Consider the following 25943-nt stretch of genomic DNA (forward strand, 5'->3'; position numbering starts at 1 on the left):
TATGGGAAATGGGCCATCTCAATAGCAGAGGGAGCATTAGCAGTCACTGTCCTGGAACAAGCATCCATTTTTCATTCATCCCTCGATTTATAGCATATTCCAACCAGTGATTTTGCTATGGCCCTCTGGTGTAACATTTTCTTCCCCAAGTAGTGTCCCTACGGGTGCTCCACTTCAGGTGTGCATGTGTCCCTGTGGCTTTGATTGGAGATTTTTGCTAGCAGTGTCTGTTCAGCCCATGTATGCACCCTTCACATCCTTGTGCCCTAACAAAAGATATAAAGGGCTGCATGGGGAAACCACCCTCAGTTCCTTCTCAACCTCCTTTGGCCTGAGACAGAGTGTAGATCTCTTCAACCTAGTTGTTCTGTAGTTGTTTAGTAGTACAGTTAGTGTTAGTAGTTGAAAATGTTTTCCCCCCAGTGTTTTGTTTTTTTATTTATTTTTCCTCCATGAAAGGGCTTATTCTGGACTTGGTCTGAGGTACTCCGGGATCCCTGGGTTTTAAGAGAGGGCTCTCTTTTCAGTAAGTGATGGGCATCCTCAGTGCCCCTGTTGTTTATGAGACACCCATAGCCCAGTAAGTGCAAGATTTGTTCATTTTTCAAGGCCAGCTCTTGAAAGAACAGAGAGATCAAATCTAGACTTTTAATGATGGAGCAAGCATTACGACTGGCTTCTGGCCCAGTACTGAGGACACCCTGTATACAGAGTTTCCATTACCATGAATGCTCCATCTACCTCAAGTCCATGGTCACTGAGAGTCTCTAGAGGTTCAAGCATAAAAGAATCATCTTCAGTGTGTGGGTATTGGTCACCAAAGGCTTCAAGAGAGACAGCTTCTGCGACAGTACCCACAACTCAGAAAGCTGTGCCATAGACTCATAGGATTGGAAGGGACCTCGAGAGGTCATCTAGTCCAGTCCCCTGCACTCATGGCAGGACTAAGTATTATCTAGACCATTCCTGACAGGTGTTTGTCTAACCTGCTCTTAAAAATCTCCAGTGATGGAGATTCCACAACCTCCCTAGGCAATTTGTTCCAGTGCTTAACCACCCTGACAGTTAGGAAGTTTTTCCTAATGTCCAACCTAAGCCTTCCTCGCTGCAATGTAAGCCCATTGCTTCTTGTCCTATCCTCAGAGGTTAAGAACAATAATTTTTCTCCCTTCTCCTTGTAACAACCTTTTACGTACCTGAAAACTGTTATCATGTCCCCCCTCAGTCTTCTCTTTCTGAAATGTGGCACCCAGAACTGGAAACAATACTCCAGTTGAGGCCTAATCAGCACAGAGTAGAGTAGAAGAATTACTTCAGGTGTCTTGCTTACAACACTCCTGCTAATACCATCTGAGCCTCTGACCGATAAAAATAGAAGGTACACTAGTTCTCCCATGAAATCTCAATCACAGTCCCAAAGAAGGCTCTGGAGACCTCAGGTCCCAAAGGGAGTTCCTGGGAGGCTCCAAGTGCTCTGGTACCGTGAAGGCTTCTAAAGCATCTTCTAAGAGTTGTATCTCTAAACCAGATTTGGTACCAAGGACCTCTTCAACTTTGGACAGCCAAACCCAGGTTCGTAGAGGTTCTACCCCAGAGGTCTGCATCATCAGACTCTGTTATCCCTTCAGTACCTATGCCATCATCAGGTGCTGCATCGGTACTGACAGACTTTGACCCCTGACTCTATCAAGAAAGGGATAGATAATAAGACAGAAAATACCATATTGCCTCTATATAAATCTATGGTACGCTCACACCTTGAATACTGCGTGCAGATGTGGTTGCCCCATCTCAAAAAAGATATATTGGAATTGGAAAAGGTTCAGAAAAGGGCAACAAAAATGATTAGGGGTATAGAATGGCTTCCATATGAGGAGAGATTAATAAGACTTTTCAGCTTGGAAAAGAGGCGACTAAAGGGGGATATGATAGAGGTCTATAAAATCATGAGTGGTATAGAGAAAGTAAATAAGGAAGTGTTATTTACCCCTTCTCATAATACAAGAACAAGGGGCCACCAAATGAAATTAATAGGCAGCAGGTTTAAAACAAACACAAGAAAGTGTTTTTTCACACAACGCACTGTCAACCTCTGGAACTCCTTGCCAGAGGGTGTTGTGAAGGCCAGGACTATAACAGGGTTCAAAAGGGAGCTAGACAGATTCATGGAAGATAGGTCCATCAATGGCTATTAGCCAGGATGGGCAGGAATGGTGTCCCTAGCCTCTGTTTGCCAGAAGCTGGGATTGGGTGACAGGGCATGGATCACTTGATGATAACCTGTCTGTTCATTCCCTTTGGGGCACCTGCCATTGGCCACTGTCAGAGGACAGGATACTGGGCTTGATGGACCTTTGGTCTGACCCAATATGGCCGTATGTTCTTATGGTCTTTCCCATACCAGGTGTTTGAGTTCTCTACCATCAATACAAAAGCTGACTGCCACAGAAAATCAGCAAACTCCCACCTATATACCACCAGTACTGCAGCAGTTTAGATACTCTAAAGACCTCCTTGTAGATCTAATGTACCTGCATTTCAGGGAGTATTTAATACAGTGGCACATGGGAAATTATTATTATTATTATTTATTAAATTGAAGAAGATGGGGATTAATATGAGAATTGAAAGGTGAAAATGCAAGGTCATGCATTTAGGGACTAACAACAAGAATGTTTGCTATAAACTGGCCACTTATTAATTGGAAGCCACAGAGGAAGAGAGAGACCTGGGTGTATTTGTTGATCACAGGATGACTATAAGCTGTCAGTGTGATGCAGCCATGAAAAAGGGCTAATGCAGTCCTAGGATGCATGAGGTGAGGTATTTCCAGTAGAGATAGGGAACTATTAGTACCACTATACAAGGCACTGGTGACAAAGCCTGGATGGCTTTGCTGCTTGTCATTAGCAAGTTATTGTGAGAGACAGCCCAGGCTGGAGAGTTAAGGAGGCACAGCGGTCTCACAGTCCCAGGCTGCACCCTGGGGATCCCATTACAGACCGCATCTGGAATACTGTGTGCAATTCTGGTCTCCCATATTTAAGAAAGATGAATTCCAACTGGAACAGTTGCAGAGAAGGGCTACTAGGATGATCTGAAGAATGGAAAACCTACCTTATGAGAGGAGACTCAGAGCTTGGCTTGTTTAGCCTAACCAAAAGGAGTCTGGGGGAAGACCTGATTGCTCTCTGTAAATACATCAGAGGCAAAAATACCAGGGAGGGGAGGAGTTATTTAAGTTAAGGGCCAATGTGTGGACACAGGAACAAATGGATATAAACTAGTCATCAACAAGTTTAGACTTGAAATTAGGTGAAGGTTTCTAACCATCAGAGGAGAGAAGTTCTGAAACAGCCTTCCAAGGGGATCAGTGGGGGCAAAAATTTAACTGGCTTCAAGACTGAGCTTGATGGGTTTATGGAGGGGATGGTATGATGGGACTGCCTACAATGGCATGTGACCCATCGACAACTGCAAGTAGCAAAAATCCCCAAGGGCTGGAGATGGGACACTAGATGGAAATCTCAAAAATCCAGTGCAATCCCCTCATACAAGTAAGAAAATAGTCTTCAACTGCTGGGGCACATGGCAGCTTGCATTTTTGTAATTCAGCACATTAGGTTACATCTTCAGTGTCTCCAGGGATGGCTTCACATGGTCTAGCTTGTGTCTGTTCCCCGGTGGGTTCTGCAGTCACTCCACTAGCAGAAGGAGCCTGCCAATACCTGTGCAGGAGTCCCATTTATCCAGAATCCACCTACTGTCATGATAACATCACACACGTCACTTTTGAGATGGGAGGCACAGCTGGGACCTCATACAATTCAGGGCAAATGATCATTGCCTCCACATCAATCTTCTAGAGCTGAGAGCGGTCAGAAATACTTGCCTTTACTTTCTTCCTCTAATCAGAGCCACATCAAAATAAGGACAGTTTGGCTAGCATGTATTGTATCAATTGTCAAGGAGGTGCACATTCCCTCTTTCTCTGCAACAAAACAAAATTCTGGAACTGGTGTATAGCCAACTAGATAGTCATCTCAGTTTCTTACCTCCCCAGTATTAAAAACACCATGGCAGATGACCTCAGCAGACACTTCTCCTTAAATTACAAATGGGAGATGGATCCCGAGGTCCTCAACAGAATATTCTTACTGTGGGGATTCCCAGGAGTTGATTCTTTTGCCATGCCAGCCAATATGAAGTGCAGCAAATTGCGTGCCAAGGGAGGTCTAGATCCCCAATCTCTAGCAGATGCCTTTCTCATTTCCTGGACAGGAGGCCTTCTGTATGTGTATCCATGAATCCCATTGCTTCTAAAGGTTCTCAGCAAGATCAAGGAAAACCAAGACAAGAGTCATTTTGATTGCTCCAACTCTGCCAAGACAGATTTGGTATCTTTACCTCATCCGACTTGCCTCCCACCATGGCAGCTTCCGATCAGCTCCCCTCTGTTGTCTCAGGATGGAGGTCAGACACTTCATCCCAAACTGGAGGTTCTGTGGCTCCAAGCATGGCTCCTCAATGGTTCTCAGGGTTAGAGACTTCCTGTTCATCAGAAGTGCAACAGGTATTATTAAATAGTAGAAAGGACTCTATAAGACATACTTACCTTCAGAAGTGGAAACAATTTTTGGTGTAATCTTCATCAGCTTTCACCTGCTTGTTCTTCTCTGTCCACAATCTTGGCTTACCTGTTGGAATTGAAAAGATCAGGACTTTCTGGGAATTCCATTAAGGTTCACTTAGCCGCGATTACAATCTCCAGTAGAGGATTTTTCAGTCTTCATCCGTCCTACCACGGTGAGATTGCTAAGAGGTCTAGTGAATCGCTTCCTGCCAATCAGGCATCCTACTCCAATCTAGGATTTGAGCCTTAATTGCCTTGTGAAACACACCTTTGAGTCACTAGCTACATTCTCCTTGTTACATTTATCTATGAAGACAGCCTTCTTGGTGGTTGTCACCTCTTCCCAAAAGGTCAGAAAGCTGGGGCCTCTAATGGCAGATCCTCCATTCACAGTGTTTTCTAGAGAAAAGGTGTCACCTTGACCCCATCCAAAATTTTTACCAGTAGTCTCTTCTGAATTTCATATTAGTCAGACTATTCAGCTTCCAGTGTTTTCCCCAGAGCCACATTAAACTAGACAGGAGACTGCTTTTCATGTCCTACGTGTCAGGGGAGCTTTGGCCTTTTACCAGGATAGAACCAGACCCTTTAGAAAATCTCGTAGGCTTTTTATGTTGATTGCAAAGCGATTGCAGGAATCCACAATCTCCACGCAGAGACTCTCAAGGTGGATCTCTGGGTGTATGAGTTAGCTGATGTTCTCACTCCCCTTAGAGTGACAGCTCATTCTACAAGATTGCAGTCTGTCTGTAGCCTTTATCAAGACATACCTGTTGCTGAAATCAGCAGAGCCAAAATCTGGACATCTGTGCATACTTTCTCCAACCATTATGCTTTCATTCACGCTGCCAGACCAGACGCTACAGTATAATGCAGTTTTCTCTTCAATGCTGAACTCTGCCCCGAAGCTCCCTCCTTCATAGGTACATACTGCTCAGGAGTGACCCAAAGTGGACCACCCATAGGGACACTACACAAAGAAGGAGAGGTTACTCATCCCGTGTGGTAACGAGTTCTTTGATGTGTGTTACTATGGGTGCTTCGCTCCCCGCTCTCCTTCCCCTCTGCTTCTGAAAATCCCTTGTGGGGCTTTGTGGCAGAGAAGGAACTGAGAGCGGTTCACCCACACAGCCCTCTATATCCTTAGTGAGGGGCATGAGTGTGTGAAGGGCACATACATAGGCTGACCAGTCGCTGCTACCACAAATCTCTGATCAAAGGTGCAGAGGTGCATGCACACCTGAAGTGGAGCACTGACAGGGACACACATCTGGAAGAATTCCAGTTACAGGTGAGTAACCTCTCCTTGCCCTTTCCCTAACACATTGCTTATAAAGAAAAGTCAAAGCCCTGACTTCTTGGACGCACAAGATACCAGGGATGCAGCAGCTTAACTATTTTGTTAACATGAAATTACAGATGTCAGATGTAGACTCCTTCAGTTAACATTGCCTGGAGTAATGCTGCTGTCAGCTGATTGTATTACAATCATGATGAAGAGGAATGGTTCTTTTCTGGTTTCTGGGATATAAATTGGTGCTGTGCCAAGATGAATTTAATATTTAATGAGTGAATAAGAATTTTCTTCAGTCTTCTTGTCTCTTCCAGCTCCCCCCACACAATGACTCACAATTTCCAGAAACAGGTTAATGAAACTTCTTTTTGGTTCTTAGATGCTCAGGTACTATGGCAGTGGGTGCCATATGAGTACTAGCTCGTTAAATGTTAAGTCCCATCCCTTCATATTAATATCCAAGCCTCTTCAAGATCCAAGAAGAAAAAGCCACCCAAAAAGAGTATGTCAAGAAGACACTGTGCTGAAACGTTACTGATCAAGAATGGAATTTTTCCCCATGACCAATCTGTTTTCCCAAACGCCATGTTCTCTCTTACAGTCATTAGTAAAAGTATCCCCCTAAATGCGCTAGTATTCCTAAGGGAAATCTGCCTTCAACTGATCAGACACAGTATGTCATACTTGACATTTCTTTCTAACTTTACCTGCTCCCCCACCAACATCGGAGCTGGCTCAAAATCCTGTCATGTCTTCCTCTGCAACATCTCCAAAATTCATCTTTTCAGTCTGTACCATCAAAATCTTGTCCATACCTCAGTCATCTCCTGCCTCATCACCTGCTTTGTTTCCTTGATTCTCCTGATATTCCCCTGCAAGCCATCCAAAATGCTGCTGGGAAAACCACCATCATCCTCCAGTGCTGTGACCATGTCACTCTCTTTGAACCCCTTGGTTTACTGCTTGTCTCTGTTGGAATGAAGTTCAGACTTCTCCTGGTCACTCTTAAGCATCTGCATAACGATACTCTCCTTTCTCCTGTTTCCCCCACTCTCCCTCTTAAGCCTCTTGCTGAATTGCTCTCATTGGTTCTTTTCCCACTTTTATCTTTATCTTCTTTCATGCCTTTTCTGTCTTTCTATCTCAGCCACGTTCCTTCAAGCCCCTTTTTAGAACTTGCTTCTTCCAGGAACCCTTTCATCATTAGTCTCCCAAGAAACCAACTTCGATACCATGATGTTAAAAATCTCTCTACCATTCCTTGATTCACTCATGTTTTTGATGTTTTTCAATCTTCTCTGTTTATGAGACCTGATGCTGGTCGTTCTTCAGCCCTTGTTACCGAGGGAAAACTTGTGTGAAAAGGTGGGACGTGCAGAATATAAACTAAAAGATCATCTAAGTAAGATAATTAGGTAAAAAGGATCTATGGAGCTGAAACAGAATGTTTACTCCCTTTGATATGTTTTCATAGCATCTGACTGCACAGTGGGCTGTGAGGCTGATTAAGTATAAAACAAAACAAAAAAAATCACCATTATTAAGCTTGAATCAAAGATCTCTCTTTAACATGCTAATTTGATTTGGGTTTAAAGGTCCCATATCAACTCTAATTTTTGTCTTTGATGTCTTGCTTATTTGTGTGTTGCGTAACGGAGAGCGACCTTGCTTGTTAAGAGCCTAAATTTTTCTTTGTTTGGCGATCAATAAAATGTGAAATTTTATTAATTGTTTCTATTTTTATCATCTCCACTGAGTGCAAGTTACTGCACAACAGAAAATAAGTGATTGTGCTCCAAAGAGTTTACAGTCCAAAGGCCCCAATCCTGCACAGAATTACACAGGTCCTTAACTTTACATATTATGAATGATGACATTGACTTCAGTGGGATTACTCACAGTGTGGAAATTTAAGCACATGCATATCACTGTGTAGGATCGGGGTCTAAACTGGCAAGACAGACATGGGAGAAAGGAAGTATTACTATGTCCATTTTATAAATGGGAAACTGAAGCACAGAGACACTAAGGACCTGCTTCTGCTCCCATTGACATCACTGGCTAAATGTCCATTGACTCCAGCAGTGCATGATTACGTTTTAAGGGCCAGATTTTTAAAGATATTTAGGTGCCTAAAGATGCAGACAGGCACCTAGTGTGATTTTTTAAAAGTGCCTGAGAGTCTGACTCCCACTGAAATTGATGGGAGCTAGGCACCTATCTGCAACTTTAGGCACCTAAATACCTTGAAAAATCTGTCCCTGAGTGACTTGCCCAAGGTCATGCAGGGCGTATCTGAGAACTGAACCCAGATCTCCAGAGTCCTCATCTAATGCCTTAACCACAAATCTTGTCTAAGAATTTTTAGATTCTGAGATCTATAAATGTTAAGGCCAAAAAAAAAAAAACACTCTGATCATCTAGTCTGACATCTGTAACTCAGACTATAAAATTCCAGCCAGTAATTTCTACAGTGGTAGGAATTATTTTCCCCTACTACTTAAGACTTGTGGTTGTAATAGATCATATCTTTTAGGAAGAGATCCAATTTTGATTTAAAGACAAGTGGTGAATTTACCACTTCCCATGGTAAGCTGTTCCAGTGGGAAATCACTCTCACTGTTAAAAATTCTCTCTCTGTGTGTGCATGTTCTCAATGCACAAACACAAAATTTGAGGAGAGTGAAGAAAAACCCAAACGGTGAAAATCTGTTTGTGAAATTTTGCAGCAAAGCTTTCACCATTTTCACCCAGTTCTGTTGATAACCTCTGTAACTGTCTTTTGAAAGTGGTAAAATTAGTTGCCAACTCAATATTAATACCTTGCTCCTTATATAATGGTCTTCATCTGTAGATCTCAAAACACTTTACAAAAGAGGCATCTTTATCCCCATTTTACAGATGGGAAAATAGAGACATAGAGAGATTAAAATGACTTGCCCAGAGTCACATAGCAGGTGAGTTGGGAATTAGAACCCATGTCTTCTGAGCTCTAGTCCAGTGCCTTATCTATTGGGCCTCACCGACAGTCTCTGAGTTGCTAGCCTACAATTTTGCTAGGTGTTGTAAAGCTGGGAGCCATATATTCAAGTATCAGGTCATTCTACAGGATAATTTCCAGCTAGTTACATGTGAAATTTGAAGGATTGCCAGTCAACCCAATTGACAGACTCATCCAACTCCCATTAAAATCAGTGGGAGTTGGTCAAGGCCACAAGACAGCTAATATCCCTCACTCATTCCCCGCAGATATTGAGTTGCACATCAGCTGCTTTTTAAGTTTAAAAATGAAAAAAATTCTCCATAAATGTTCAAATCACACATGAATTTGATGTGAATTATATATGTCCCTGATTTGACCTCTCAAACGTACCTTATTTTGAGGGATGTCACTCATTGCTGTCCCAAAGTTACCTCATAAATGTGGTGTCCGCTCACTTTGGCTGTTGAAAATGGTTTCACCTCAGAAATAAACAATTATGAAATGCAGGTTCTATTAAGAGTTAGTTTCGCTGAAGGAATGAGTCTCTCAGCAGTTTGTTTCCTGCAGAATAATTTGTTGGCATTCCTCGTTTAGGGTCTCTGTCAAAGACTGTCTCTCATATGTGGGCATTTGCAAGTTAAGAGATACGGTATGGAGCACCGTCATTATCTATTGATTTTGTGTGGAGTTGTGGGTGTCAGCACTTCTGAAAATCAGGCCAAAGGTGACTGTTTATTTTAGGAAACAAGTTTGTTTTTTTTAACTTTTAACAAAAATGCAATACTTACCATGTACAGTTTCTGTTTCTTAACAGCTTGTCTATATCCAATTTCTCAGTAGAAAATGTGAAGTTTTATAACCCAACAAAACAATCATTTGCAAGTGTCCTTATTCCATTAAGCAACTGAGAAGTATTCACCACTTTGTCTTCCACAGAATGAATGCATTTGGCACTTAAGAATTAATTTAAAGTAGTCATGGGACTTTTGCATTGGTTATTTGTCCTTCTGTCAGGGCTTTTATTTAACCTGGTCAGATTATTTCACAAAAATGCAGGTTCTTTAACTATCACATTATTAATTCAGTGTTACTCCAGATTACCTCTTATTAGCATGCATCTGGGATGGTGGGCCAGGCAAGGGGATAGTGTTTGTGAGGAGACTCCACCACATCTAATCTTGCGGGGGAGTTGTTATTACATGCTCACAATGAGAGAGAAATTATAAGGGATTCCTAGATTTTAAAGCCAGGAATGGGAAAGAAGGTCCCAAGTTTTCTTTAGAGTGGTATGCCTCCCCCATTTCCATACTCTTCGACCCCTGTTGGAGCACAGAAAATGTTTTAGATCAGCTCTCAATCCAGCCTTAACTTATCACTACTGTCTCTGACTGTGTGGGCCGATGAAGGGCAGTGGTGGCAGAGAGGCACTTGCAGAGAGACTATGTTGGTGTTGGATTTGTTAGAGGTTCAGCTTCCAGGAACACCCGAGCTGATTTCATGCAAGACGGACAGGGTGGGCATTGGGAAATGGCTCTACTCCTAGTTCATGGCATAAACAACTCCAGTGGAAGTTGGGCTGCTGCCCAAGCATCCGCTCTGCCAATTTATTAAAAAAAAATTAAAATGAAAGTGGCACTATTTTTTTGCTGCACTTATTTACAAATTAAAATGCCTAAGAACCACTAGTACCTCCTCCAAATTCTGGTGGCCTCACATACCCTCATCCCAATGGGGATTCACTTCCAAGAAGTAATGCTACTATGGTGCTGATCAGTGGGGCTGCTGTTCCAGCACCAGGGACATAAAGAACACCTTTAACAGCATTGTGTCTAGCAGTAATGCCTAGGGGCATAGCAGCTCACATACACCGTTGTGAGTAGTGGTGAGAGGAACATCTACTTGCCAACCTCTAAGAAACATAAATAGGGATGTGTGTCCACTTCATTGAAAAACACCGGACTGGGGGAGCTTTTTGAAGGAAAGTTTTAAAATATTTTGATGACATAAGACTGGCCATACTGGGTCAGACCAATGGTCCATTTAGCCCATGATCCTGTCTTTCGACAGTGGCTAGTGCCAGATGCTTCAGAAGGAATGAAGAGAACCGGGCTATTATCGAGTGATCCATCCCCTTTCATCCAATCCCAGCAGTCAGAGGTTTAGGGACACCCAGAGGAAAGGGTAGTGTCCCTTACCGTCTTGGCTAATAGCCATTGATGGGCCTATCCTCCATGAACTTACCTAATTCTTTTTTGAACCGGTATACTTTTGGCCTTCACAACATCCCCTGGCAACAAGTTCCACAGATTCACCATTTGTTGTGTGAAGAAGTACTTCCTTATGTTTGTTTTGAAACCTGCTGCCCATTAATTTCATTGGGTGATCCCTGGTTCTTGTGTTATGTGAAAGGGGTTTCCTTATTCACTCTCTCTACAACATTATGATTTTATAGACCTCTATCATATCTTCCCTTAGTCATCTCTTTACTAAGATGAACAGTCCCAGTCCTTTTAATCTGTCTTTATATGGAAGCTGTTCCATACCCCTAATATTTTCAGTTGCCCTGCTCTTTACATTTTCCAAATGAGTTGGGGAAACCAGAACTGCATGCAGTGTTCAAGGTATGGGCGGATCATAACTTTATAATTGGAATTATATTTTTGTCTTATTAAGTATCTCTTTTCTAATAGTTCCTATCATTCAGTTAACTTTTTTGACTGCTACTGAACATTGAGCAGATGGTTTCAGAGACCTATCCACAATGTCTCCAAGATCTCTTTCTTGAGAGGTGACAGCTCATTTAGAACCCATCCTTTTGTATGTATAGTTGGGATTATGTTTTCCAATGTGCATTACTTTGCATTTATCAACATTGAATTTCTTCTGCCTTTTTGTTGCCCAATCACCCTGTTTTGTGAGACCCCTTTGTAACTCTTTGCAGTCTGCTTTGAACTTAACTATCTTAAGTAATTTTGTATCATCTGCAAACTTTGCCATCTCACTGTTTGCCCCTTTTCCAGATCATTTATGAACATGTCAAACAGCTCAGGTCCCAGTAGAGATACTGGATCACTCTTGACCACATACTTGTTGCCACCCTCAAAAAATTCTAATAGATTAGTGAGGCATGATTTCCCTTTACAAAAGTCATGTTGACTCGTCCCCAACACATTGTGTTCATCTCTGAGTCTGATCATTCTGATTTTTACTAAAGTTTCAACCAATTTGCCTAGTACTGAAGTTAGGTTTACCAATCTGTAATTGCCATGATGGCCTTTGGATTCTTTTTTAAAAATCAGCATTACATTAGCTCTTCACCAGTCATGTGGTTCAGAGGCTGATTTAAGGGATAGGTTACATATTACAGTTATAGTTCTTCAATTTCATATTTGAGTTCCTTCATAACTCTTGAGTGAAAACCACCTGGTCCTGGTGACTTATTATTGTTTAATTTATCCATTTGTTCCAAAACCACCTCTACTGACATTTCAATCTGTGACAGGCCTGACCATGCTGAATTGAGATGTTTGGCACATATGGGCTAGGACTATAAACTACTAAGCCACTGAAAATCCTCCACTCACTTTTGGAGAGAGTGTTGTCTACTGGCTAGAGAATGGAACTGGGGAGACAGGACACCTGGGTTCTATTATTGGGTCTGCCTTTTATTTGCTGTGTTACTTTTGGCAAATTTACCACATTCTCCATTTACCTAGCTGTAAAATGGGAGTTGTACGCCTCACATGCCTCACAAAGGGGTTTGTGCATCCAGGGGTATGACTACACTGCAGCTCGGAGCAAGTCTCCCAGACTGGGTAGATAGATTCATGCTAACTTCGCTGGAGCTAACATGCTAAAAATAGCAGTGTAAAGGTTGCTCCTCCAGTGGAGACTGGGGCTAGCCACCTGAGCTCAAACCCAGTGTGGGTTTCAGAGCCTGAGCTGCAACATCCACATTGCTATTTTTAGCACGCTAGCTTAGTCGGAGCTAGCATGAGTCTGTCTACCTGGGCTGGGAGTCTCGTTACCAGCTGCAGTGAAGACATACACTTGGAGGCCAGATCCTCTGGCCCCCAAGGGTGTAAATCAATGCAGTTCCACTTAAGTAAAAGGAGAGAGTCCATTTTGAAGATGCCAGGTGAAGATCAGGCCCATGACTTCTCCTTCGGTACTAAGCAGTTGGAGACCTTCAGATGAAAGGTGCTATAGCAAAGTATTGTGTTACTATTCAGGGGGAGCAGATTTTTCCAAACCTCTTAGGCCCTTTCTATCTGACACTGCTACACAATGAACAAAAACAACGAGGAGTCCTTGTGTCACCTTAGAGACTAACAACTTTATTTGGACATAAGCTTTCGTGGGCTAGAACCCACTTCATCAGATGCCTGGAGTGGAAAATACAGGAGCAGGTATAAATACATGAAAGGATGGGGGTTGCCTTACCAAGTGTGAAGTCAGTCTAACGAGATAAATCAATTAACAGCAGGATACCAAGGGAGGAAAAATAACTTTTGAAGAGGTAATGAGAGTGGCCCATTACAGACAGTTGAGAAGAAGGTGTGAGTAACAGTAGGGAGAAATTAGTATTGGGGAAATTAGGTTTAGGTTTTGTAATGACTCAACCACTCCTAGTCTTTATTCAGGCCTAATCTGATGGTATCCAGTTTGCAAATTAATTCCAGTTCTGCAGCTTCATGTTGGAGTCTGTTTTTGAAGTTTTTTGTTGTTGAAGAATTGCCACTTTTAGGTCTGTTATTGAGTGACCAGAGAGACTGAAGTGTTTTCCTACTGGTTTTTGAATGTTATGATTCCTGATGTCAGATTTGTGTCCTTTTATTCTTTTGCGTAGAGACTGTAAATGGTTCTTAGGGATAGGTGGATTCCCCCCCCCCCCATTTTGGTTGAAGTGCCTGACGGAGACTTGATAAAAGCTTTGTGTCCTGCTGAGAGGCCTGTCAGTTGACCATAGTGCCAAAGAAGAGACCCAGTATTGCCATTTAGCATGAGGCCACTGTCCAAATATGGCTCTTACTGACTACGTGTTTAATGCATTCCTTTGCTTTTGGGTTGTCTGCATATTTCAGATGAATTGACACTGATTTCAACAGACTTATTTACCCTGATTTTGTTTTGCTGCACTAGGGTGGCACAGGTGGTAAGAAGATTAAGCAGCTTTCTTTTCCTTTGATGCAAGTACAATTGGGGAGTTACTAGACCCCTAGGAAACCACCAAAAATTCCTAGTTTCCCACTGATTCTATGTGTCAAGTGTCAACTGTTAATAGATCTTCTTGCTGCTGGTGCTATTCCTACAGTCCTGTCACACGCCAACTGCTGAGCTGCCTCGCCTCCCTGCATCTGTGGAGGAATGTACATCAGACCCTGAAACAGCAGGGTGGCTTTCAGCGCTGACAAGTAGGTGAGAACAATGCACCGGTGGAGAGAACTATTGACAGCTGTGGAAATAATCTAAGGCTGCAAATAATGTTCTGAGAGGCACTTTTCCTGATGCCATCAATGTTTAAAGAGATCTCCCCCCTTTTTCCCCAATCCTGGTCATAGATATTCCTAAGGGACTCTAAAATCACTGCCCATGAATGCAAGAAATGTTTGCTGCTTCATACCCATGTCTGCAGATGCCTAACGGTTCCCTTCCATAGACTGCAGATTGTTGGAGCAAGGGGGAAATATCTAGTAACCCCAACGCTGCCCTGTGCATTTTTCAAGGCGGTTCCCTCATAGCTGTCAACAATAATTTGTTGATAACTGATCTGAAGAGAAGTGGGAGTCAGTGGCCTGAGAGCTCAGCTCTGCCACCAGCTCAGTGTCTGGCATTAGACAAATCAACTGACTTTCCCCGCCTCAGTTCCCATGTCTGTTTAAAATTTTAAAAAGACGGGGGAGGGGATAACAAATAACCTCTGCTTCCCAGGGGCATTGGGAGGGTAAATTGATGAACGCTTATGTGCCTCTTGGACGATGTAAGACACTACATAACAACTGACTGCTAATGATATACGTTGGGAATTTGAAAGGAGCCTCAGGGAAACACTCCCATTTCCACAAAAAGAACAGGAGTACTTGTGGCACCTTAGAGACTAACAAATTTATTAGAGCATAAGCTTTCGTGGGCTACAACCCACTTCTTCGGATGCATATAGAGTGAAACATATATTGAGGAGATATATATACACACACATACAGAGAGCATGAACAGGTGGGAGTTGTCTTACCAACTCTGAGAGGCCAATTAAGTAAGAGAAAAAAAACTTTTGAAGTGATAATCAAGATGGCTCAGTACAGACAGTTTGATAAGAAGCAAGTGTGAAAATACTTACAAGGGGAGATAGATTCAATGTTTGTAATGGCTCAGCCATTCCCAGTCTTTATTTAATCCTGTGTTGATTGTGTCTAGTTTGCATATCAATTCCAGCTCAGCAGTCTCTCGTTGGAGTCTGTTTTTGAAGTTTTTCTGTTTTAAGATAGCCACCCGCAGGTCTGTCATAGAATGGCCAGACAGGTTAAAGTGTTCTCCCACTGGTTTTTGAGTATTATGATTCCTGATGTCAGATTTGTGTCCATTAATTCTTTTGCGTAGAGACTGTCCGGTTTGGCCAATGTACATGGCAGAGGGGCATTGCTGGCACATGATGGCATATATCACATTGGTAGATGTGCAGGTGAACGAGCCCCTGGTGGTATGGCTGATGTGATGCATCCGAAGAAGTGGGTTGTAGCCCACGAAAGCTTATGCTCTAATAAATTTGTTAGTCTCTAAGGTGCCACAAGTACTCCTGTTCTTTTTGCGGATACAGACTAACACGGCTGCTACTCTGAAACTCCCATTTCCAAAGCCTATTTGCAAAGTGCAGCCCCAGCTGTGATGGAAATATACATAGGGTGAAATCTTGGCCCTGTTGCGGTGAGTGGCAGTTTTGCAGATGACTTCAGTGGATCCTGGATTCTCCCTCAGTATGCCTGGTCAGGTGTTTTCTTCATGCCGTCCTAGGGTCCAACAGCGAGAACAGTAAATAATTTTACAAATGTGTTCTAATGTCATAAGTCTGTGGGAAAGAGCATTAAGGAAATGTTTGAAGCACCCACAGCTTCTGCCTACAACCAGCCCTTTTCTCCCTGTTAGGTGATCCAGCCTGGGGGGGTTGCATTTGTGGATGTGATGTGTGGGGTGGATGCTGCATGTATTTTTGTTAGGGATGGTCCAGAACTTTCCTGAACATGGAATGAGGTATGAGGAGGAGAGCCAAACAGTTGGGATCATATTGTTTAGAGGTGGAAAGCGGAGAGCTGTTTGTTTCAATCCATGCCCATGCCAAAGCTGGATATAGTCCCTGGAGACAGGACATGGCCTGACCTTGTCGGTCAAATATGTAGGTCAAATTTTGGCATAGATGGTCACGATCGCCAGTGTCCCTTCAACCTTTAGAACACAGATGGGGAGGCAGCCAGGCTGCAGGTGTGGAAAGGACTAGTAACAGGGTGGAAGCACTTTCAGGGATGGGGATACTGCAGCAGGGGAAAGCTCCGAAGGTGACCAGGTTTGGTCTTGTAGTTAAGGAAACGTGCTGGGAACCAGGTGACCTGGATCCTGTTCACACCTCTGCCCCAGATTCCCTCTCTGACCGTGGGCAAGTTATTTAATCTCCCCATGCCTAAATTCACCAGATGTAAAAGGGAGCTAATAATACTTTTCCCCCCACCCTTTGTCAATCTTGTCTATTTAGATGTAAGCTCTCTGAGGCTGGGACTATCTCTTTATTATGTCTTTGTACAGCACCTAGCACAGTGGGGCACTCTTCTAAACTGAGGCCTTCAGGAGCTTACTAGAATTCAGATAATTAACGATAATAGAGGGGGAGCAAATGGCTACTGGTGAAATGGGAAAGCAACTTGTGAGGAGAAGCCAGTGACCTGAGGAATGGAGGACCTTATCCCTAGTACTCTTAAGGATTAATATTAGTTGGTAGTTGATGATAGCCATACTACTTTGAGACTTGTCATGGTAAGTGATCAGTATTCCTGAGCTGCTTATTATAATTATTTGTGTTTCAGTAATACTTAGAGGTCCTAACAGAGATTGCAACCTGATTGTGCTAGGCACACTACACATATACATAGTAAGATAAAGTCCCAGCCCCAAAGAACTTACAGTCTCAATAGATGAGACAGATAAAGAGCGGGAGTATTACTATTCTACTTTTAGGCTACGTCTACACTATACACTGCTTTTGGTGGCATGCAGGGTATGTGTAGCTACATGCTGCAGTGAAAAGCAAGCTGTGTCCACACTACAGCGTGTAGCTACAAGACTGCCGGAGCCTTTCCCTGCTGATGGAGTCTTTACCTGCAGCAGGGAAGGGCTGTAGCAGTGGGGAGCTGGCAGAGCCTTTTCCTATTGTCTCCCCTCTGCCAGAGTCCTTACCTGTAGAGGGGAAAGCCTCTAGCAGCAAGGGGTTGACTGAGCCTTTTCCCACTGCAGAGCCTTTCTCCACTGCTGGAGTCTTTTCTTGTGGCGGGGAAAGGCTCCAGCAGCTAGGAGGCAATCGGTCACAACACAGCTAAAAACAGAAGTATAGAGGGAACAGCACGGCTTGAGCAGAGAGAGCTGAGTACATACCCACTTCCTTTAAGCATGTCTATACTCTACTCACCTAAATGCCTCACTGTCTACACTGCTATTTAAACCCATGCTAGGGGGGGCTATTCGAGTACACACGCTACATGCCGCTGAAAGAATCATGCAGTGTAGACCATAGCCTTACACATGAGGCACAGAAAAGCTAAGTAACTTGCCCAAGGACACAGAGGAAGTCTGTAGAAGAACTGAAAATTGAACCCAGTTCAATTGGACCTCTGAGTCTGAGTCCATTTCTTTAACCACCAGGCTAACCTTGTGCTCTATTACCAGTTGCATTTCCATTTGCATGCATTTTGGTTGACATCTTGGTCATTTTTCTCCAACTTTACCTTTTTGGCCAGGCTGGAGTTTTCCTCTTCTGAGGGACTCAAAATCTTCTGCACATGGAGAAAATGAATAGCGAGCCCTGCATATTATTAAATGCATTTTCAGTGTTGGCCTCACAGTTTGATCACAGTAGCCTCAGAAGGCTCATAAACCCAGTAATACATAGTTTCAAGTCTGCATCAAAGAAGTTCACAACCCCGTTGGGAGAAGCGCTGAGTATTGATGAAAGAGGGAACTTATTGTATATGTAAGAAAACTCTTTTCATGGCTTATATATTAAGCCAGGCTCCATGGGTTGGGGTAGATTGGGGCTGCTTTTAATTTACATTCCCCCTTGCTTATATTAAGTCTTCATCAGAAGAAAAATTAGTCAGATGTTTTCTTAATGACATCACTTTTTTTTAAACCCGTTTCATTTTTTCCAGATGAGGCGGTGGAGATTGTTAGAAATGATGTGAAACTAAATCTGGAACAGAGACTTTGATTCACTTCTCTTCCCCACCCCCCTCTCGTCCCCCGAAATAAATTGGTAGATTTCATACACAGTTGACTTATTAGCAGCAACCTCGACTGCTACACAAATCTTAGCTCAAGCTTGGCTGAGCCTTGCAGGCGTGCTGCTATTGTAGATGATGTCATGGCTGAAATACAGAGGATGTTAACCAGCCACAGTACACTGTGCTATGTACACAGGCCATGCAGTTTGGAACAAGGCAGTTTTGGAAAGTGACTAAGTCACCTACATAATTTTGGTAACAAAATGACCTAGTAATAGGTTATGAGGTTGAAATCACTGTGTGATCATAAGTTTGTCTTTCAGTACTATAAAATATAATGGGCTTGATTTTGCTTTCAATTATTGCACTGTGAATCAAGAGTGATTCCAATAAAACGTGTGTGTGTGTGTGTGTGTGTGTGTGTGTGTGTGTGTGTGTGTGTGTGTGTGTGTGTGTGTGTGTGTTTTGGATACTGATATACCCTTGTAATGACAGTTTTTTGCTGCCTTGTATTTTACACTGGTGAGAGGCAGACGTTATCACTACAGGAGAGTATTTAGAACAATATATATATATATATATATATTAAAAGACATTTTAATGTATTACACATCAGCAAAAAGTGTTCAAACACTTGCAAGATTTACTAATTTATCAGAAAGACAATGACAAACACCCTCATAAATTGCTGGAAAAGGTTGTAAAGCCTGTGTTACTATTCTGTGTGGCTTTGTGGATATCCAAGTATTATAAATAAATAAAAAGGCACCTGAACTGTTGACAGTCTAGGGTGAAATCTGTATCTTGAGGTTCAGGTGGTATGTTCTAAGCCACTCGGAGAGCTTCACTCTTGTGGCTACACACACATGCAGACAGACCGATGCGCACGCACACATAATCGTGGGAATAGTTAAATATTCTTATGTAGCATCCTGCATAAAACGTGCTACCACTGCCAGTGCTTAAACCAATGCCACTGAGTTCAGCCTTTGTTCCAGCCACTCTCTCATCTCCTGTCATTCACCCTCTTAGATTCTTTATGCTGATAATTCTGCATTGCTCCACTACTCCTTTGTACCCTTTACCCACCAGCAGCTTCCCTCATGCTGTCAAGTCTCTGATCCCATACCTCATAAAATCCTGCTTCAGAATCATCCTCAAAACCCATCATCGGACATGCTCCACCCTCCCCCCCCTTTCCACAGCAACCCTCATTAGATCTAAATCTAATTTAAAAGGGATCTAACATGATATAGACCCCTCTCTTTCCTCTTTGTCTAGTGTTACTTCGCTCTGTTTCCTGTATGTAGCTAAGACTGTAAACTACTCAGGACAGGGACTACATTTGTTTTCTCTGCATCCAGTGCTACTCGTACTTGTGGCACCATAAATAACACATGCCACCAGTTCCCTCTCCTGGTGCTATAGGCTTTTTTTGGCAGAACTCCCTTTGCAGGTTTATGAAGGGGCTGAACATTAGGGCTGAGTCTAGACTCGCATAATACAGATCCTGTGTTTCTCCCCGAGCGATAGGAAGGATGAAGGCTGTATGGTAGATTGCGCATGCATTATTGTCACTGGGTTATTTAATAAGGATTGGAAGATATGATGGAATAAACACCTGAGACCTCACTACACTATATCTTTCACCTTTGCTACTGCTGGTGGAGCTGCTCCAGGGTTGAAATACAGGTCTGATTTTTTTTTTCTTAGTGTAGACATGTCCAGATACCTAAACCTGCAGCATTTAGTGAGTCCTTTCTCAGGTTAAATTCTCACTTTAATGGAGACTTTGCCTAAGCAGGGACAGAGGGATTTAGCACTAAGGAGGCTAGAACCAGAACACACATGATGAAATCTGACCTTAACATTTGCCCTCGAAAACTTAAAACAAACCTTCCAGTATGGTTTGAAAAAGTTTTGATTGACTTCTGCAAGTGAGGTTATTTAGTCAGAGGGCGGCTAAGGGACTTGCCCCAGGTCACTCAATTCAGTGGCAGGGTGTGGGATAGAATGCAGGAATTCTGGCTTTCCCTTCCTTGCTTTAATCACTTGGCTATCCTCCCTCCCAAACTTCCTTCACTTCTAGACATTGCAAAGGCAGCAGCTGCTAACCCCTGGGAGGTGCGGGTTCCTATCTGAGGCAGTCTCCTAGTAAAATGGGCAGATCAAAGAACTGTAAAAGAGCAAATAGGGATTCAAGGCCTGCTCACAACAGACCAAGAAATACAGCTCATCCTGTGGCTCACCTTCATGACCATAAATGTGGCGAGTGTCTGTAGCTTTTACATCCCTTTCTTGTCTAGCTCCTCTTCCTGAAACTTAGATTCACTACTTCTATTGGCTGTAGCAGTTTGTTCCAAGCTTTGAGCACAGAAATTCTGCCTGACTTGCTGGCAAGCATATACCTCTCCTGAGCTCCAGCTGACAAAGTCTCTTGTCTCTTTCTCTCTAGTTTTGACAAGTCCATGGTCTCACTATGAGCAGGTTTAGAAGAGAACAAAGGTTCCTTTCCCCTCCCCCTTCCTGCAGGGAAGTGGCGACGGACACTTTATCTTTTCTCTCTAAAGTTCATAGCGGAACTTGTAAAGAATAATTCTACCACCTTGCACTTGCATAGCACCTGTTCTCCAAAGATCTCAGTGCATGTATCCATGCGAGGTCAGTACTGTAGCAAACTGGTGGCCAACTAGGGCATCACATATGTCACTGTGCTGCATACCGTGGACACAGTGAATTTCACAATAATTTATCTCTGAGCCTTTTGCTCCAAGACCAGTTGAGACAGAGGAGATTCTTCAACCACTATTAGCAGCATCAGACATAGACATAGAATAGAGCAATTCTGATTCTCTCCAACAGATGGCAGTGGTACATATATGCACAGTTTATATCTATTTTATAGAAGGGCAAACTGAGGTGCAAACACATTGAAATGACTTGCCTAGGTTCACACAGTGAGTCAGAGCTGGGAATAGAACCCAGGAGTCCTGTTCTCCAACCATGTGCTCTGGCTTAAAGAAAAAATGCACAAAGAGGTGCTAATGAAATTGAAGACCAATTCACGGTATGTTTTTCTGTTTCCTTCACAGGCCTCCTACCCTCAGTGGCAGCCCCGTTATCTCCGACATCTCCCTTATTCGCCTTTCTCCTCACCCAGCAGGACCTGGTGAATCACCTTTCAACCCCCCTCACCCGTACATGAACCCCCATATGGAACATTACCTCCGCACCGTGCACAGCAGTCCCACTCTCTCCATGATCTCTGCTGCCAGAGGCCTCAGCCCTGCTGATGGTAAGCGCATTGCTGTCCTGACACTGAGTGTGAGGGTTTAAAACTGTAGCTGCACTACAGGCTATCAAGTGGCTGACATGAAATGAGTTGTGCAGTTCTTAGATCGACTGTTGTTGAAATAGGCCTTCTCCCAGCTGGCACCCATGCTGGCAGTCTCCACAGAGAGGGCAGAAAATGAATGCGCATGGCAACTCTTATGCCTAGAAGTGGTCTCTGGGGGTCAAGGTTGAAGCATGTAGCCAACGGTGCTGGAGGAGTTTGCCCTACTGCTACTTGTGCTGTAGCTATTTTGGAGCTCTGGCACTTTTCACCAGCACTACATTCACTATACCCCAAGGATCTACAGCTGCAAAGGATCTACAGCCGCTCTCTGAAGTGGGGAGCTGTTGTTTTTTCCCTCGTCTGTAACTACACATTTGTTTTGCATCATTGCATTGACAAACCAGAGCGTGAGAAGAGCTGTTACTGTTGGATTCTCTTATAAATATTTTGCTTAAAATTATGTACCCTTTTACTCCAGTCTCTGCTCTTTTGAGCTTCGCTGGCAGTGGGTCCCCACAGGGACCCCGGCAGCCCTGTGACAGGGCCGCAGCTGTGCAAAGTGTTTGTTGTGTCTTTGCTTTTTACACAACACTAAGAATATGAGGAAACGTCTTGGACACAGTTGGATTCCAAATAACCACATTTACTAACTATATACAAACACACAAGGCCTCACTACGGATATACGCTGCTGCTCAGTTGGGTTCTTGTGGCATCTGCAATAGAAGACAGCAGGGAGGGCTCACTAGGGGACTAAAAAGCTACTTAAAGGGCTACTACCCCGTTCCTATATACTACAGTGTTTCTGCATGATGCTAGCCTTTCTCATGTGATGGGTGCCCTAGTGTAGTGGGGAGAGGCCACCTGACCCCTCCTTCCTCATTATTTCTGCCTCCCTCCGCCCCCCCAATGAGTAATCCCCGCAGAATAGTCCTTGCCCAAGTAAAGGGGATGTGAAAACCTGTGCATGGTGCATAGAGTCTAGATGCAGGCTGTATTCAGTACAGTTCCTACCTTCCCCATCTCAGTGAGCTGAGGCATCACACAGGCTTACGGAGTGATTGATAATGTTAAACGCTGTATATTTGAGGTAGGAGAGGGGAGGAAATGAAAAATGGGAGGCGCTTCAGTAAAGAATTTCAGAAAACATTGAAATACCCTTTTGAAAGCATAGATAGATATGGAGCCCAATATGTAACGCTGGAGCTGCAGCAATGTATGGCAGTAGAGAATTTGGCCACTATATCTATATATCATTCAGTCAGTGTCTCATTTGAGTTGCATAGGAGTACATCAGGAGTATCTCCATAAGAAATCAATATAAAAAGTGTGTATGTGAAGTCAAAATTGGACCTTGTACGTATCTACATAGAGAGGAAGGATGGTCCAGTGTTTAGGGTGCTAGTCTGGGACTCAGGACTTCTGGGTTCAGTTTCCTGCTCCAATGCAGACTTTCTGTGACCTTGGGGAAGTCACTTAGTCTTTCAGTGCTTGAGTTCCCTGTATGTAAAATGAGAAGAATAGCACTTTCCTACCTCACATCAGGGTGGTGAGGATATATCTATCAAAAGACTGGGAAGTGTTTAGATGCTGCGGTAACTGAGGGCCACGTAAATAGCTTGGATAGATACAGGCACATGCATACCTAAAATGTGGCGTTTCTGTTCCTGTTAATTAGGTTTTGCTCACCCGAGCAAGTGTTAAGATTCCAAACCTCCGCTCTCAGCATACAGCAGAGAGGTTTTATTGCTCATGTATTTTTTTTTCCACCGCCTTGCAAAGTGAGTTTCATTATTTGGCATTTTAAAAGGGGCATTGTGTTGGGGGTTTTTTAGGCCATGGTAAATAAGTTAATGGAGAGCTGGTGGGGAGGCAGGTTTGAAAAATTACAGCGGGAAGAAAGTGAGTGTAATTGGCTTTGGCAGCCAAAATGGTTTTACACTGCCAGACACTAAACCTAGCTCTCCGCATTAGATCTCGGCTTTAATTTCCTTGTGCTGTGGTTGTTAACTGGACTCTACTTGTCTTTTTCTTTGCTAATAGGCACCAAAGTTGATGCTGACAGCGTTTTTGCTGTGGGCTGGTCAGGCCTTCCAGACCCCTCCCTGCAGTGAATTCTGTTTTCATGTGGAAGGATTATTAGGAGGGGGAATGAGAGATTGTTTATAAATTTGCGGAAATGGAAGAATGCAGAGGCCCCTTTTGTCCACAGAAACACACCCAAACGCACGTCACTAAAGCACCAAACTGAGTCGTAACAAGAGGGCTTGGGGGTTCTGGGGCAGACTGTAATGTCAGCTCTGGAGTTTTACTTACTGTGAGAACATTTTCCCCATGTTTGTCTCCTCACTCTCTGCCTCTACAGTGGCTCATGAGCATCTAAAAGAGAGAGGCCTCTTTGGTTTGCCGCCTCCCCCTCCAGGAGCCAACCCTGCCGACTACTATCACCAGATGACGCTCATGGCCAGCCATCCGAATCCTTACGGGGACCTCCTGATGCAGAGTGGGGGAGCAGCTAGCACGGCGCATCTTCATGATTACCTCAGCCCTGTAGATGGTGAGTAGGGAATGTGCCTACCCCTCGCTTGGGGGCAGCTCACAGAGGGTTCCTCTGGGGGAAGTTTACTCGAGCCTAGAGAATTGTTCTCCATGTGGATGAAAGCAGATGTTATTGTGTGTGGTTTCTCTGTGTTGTTAAAGAACATCAAGGCTGCACTATAATTACTGATTTAAAAAGCTGAGTTTAAAAAGTTTATCCATATATAAAAAACAATCATGACCATTTGGAGAGGCACCTTGGCTGCTAAATACATGGGAGTCAACATGGTGTATAGTGCACTGCCCTGGGCTCTATCCCTGCTCTGCCAGTGACCTGCAGTGTGATGTCAGACAAGCCACTTCACCTCTTCGTGCCTCTGTTTCCTTTCCCACCTTGTCTGTCTTTTTTGTTTAGACTGTAAACTTTTGGGGGCACAGGCTGCCTTTCATTATGTGTTACACAGCGCCGAGTGCAAGGGGACTTTAATCTTGGTTGGAGCCTTTAGGGCCTATGGTAATGTAAAGTCTCAGACAAAAACTATGTTAAAATGGAATTAAGGTTGAAAGTACATGGTAAAAATCGTTACAGGGGTGTTGTAACTGTCCCCAAATCAGACGTTCTAAACCCAGAAAATTCAGAGTTAAGGTTACACTGAAAAGAAATAAAATCATGTTAAGGTATGAAAATGTAGCATGAGCACCCACGGCTCTGCCCTATAGCGAATCCGTCCATGTTATAACCTCACAATTATGGTTCATGCTGTAGTTTCAGATTAGATTACACTGATTTTTAAAGATGTAAGATTTTTTTCCCCTCATGGTGTCTCACTCCATGAAAGACAATGGGGGGGCTGCACAGGCAGCACTGAGGACATGATGTGGCCTGTGGAATGTTTGTTAGAGGTGCTGATGCACAAGGAAAGAACCCAGCATGACTCTCTGATCCCATGCTTCTGACTGGCTCATGGATTAGTTCAGGCATTGAAACTGAGGGTCTGTCTCGATCCATTACTGCTTTAGAGATTCTACTTTTGACCTTTCAGACTTAAAGACTTTGAGGTTTCATTGCTTTATAACTGACTTCTTTTTGCACTGAGGCTGCAGTGATAAAAGCTAATCTAAATTTCTAAATAAAAACAATTTGTAAATAAAAACTTTGCAGCTGTTTTCTGCCATCAACAATTAGATTCACCAAGGACCAGGATTCTAAGGGTATGTCTACATTGCAATCATCGGGTGTGACATAGCCAGATTAAAGCTAGCTTGGGTATCTTGGGGACCAATAGCAGTGAAGCTGCAGCATCACAGGCATCAGATGGGCCAGCCACCCAAGTATTTACCCATAGTTCTGGGTGGGCTTGTACAGCCTATGCTGAAGCCCATGATGTCACGGCTTCACTCTCCAGTAGCCAAGCCTAATGTACTTACTCAAGTAGATTAAAGCTAGCTCAGGTATGAGTATGCGAGCTGAAATCACAGCCCGTGATTACAGTGTAGCTATACCCTATATGTAAAATCCTGATCTTTTCTCTTCGTACTGTTCTGCCCTTCCCCACAACCACAGCCCTCAGGCCCAAAACTTAAGACAGGGTGTTTTGTTAAAAAGAAAAACAGGTGGTCAGTAATAATTTCCTCATGGTCTTGCCTGTTAAGGGTTAACCTCTGTGGGTGCAAGGGGG

The 25943-nt window shown here is 43.4% G+C and overlaps 1 protein-coding gene across 1 annotated transcript in view; it reads left to right on the top strand.

The window, feature by feature from the left end:
- GLI2 (GLI family zinc finger 2) overlaps positions 1-25943 on the top strand; it is a 200254-nt gene that overhangs the window by 120410 nt on the left and 53901 nt on the right. The window contains exons 3-4 of the mRNA XM_065413137.1: positions 21482-21684; positions 24092-24283. Of these exons, the coding sequence (XP_065269209.1) occupies positions 21482-21684; positions 24092-24283 (395 nt within the window). The remainder of the gene's footprint in view (positions 1-21481; positions 21685-24091; positions 24284-25943) is intronic.

Source organism: Emys orbicularis, chromosome 11 (genome assembly GCF_028017835.1).
Source record: "Emys orbicularis isolate rEmyOrb1 chromosome 11, rEmyOrb1.hap1, whole genome shotgun sequence".
NCBI lineage: Eukaryota > Metazoa > Chordata > Testudines > Emydidae > Emys > Emys orbicularis.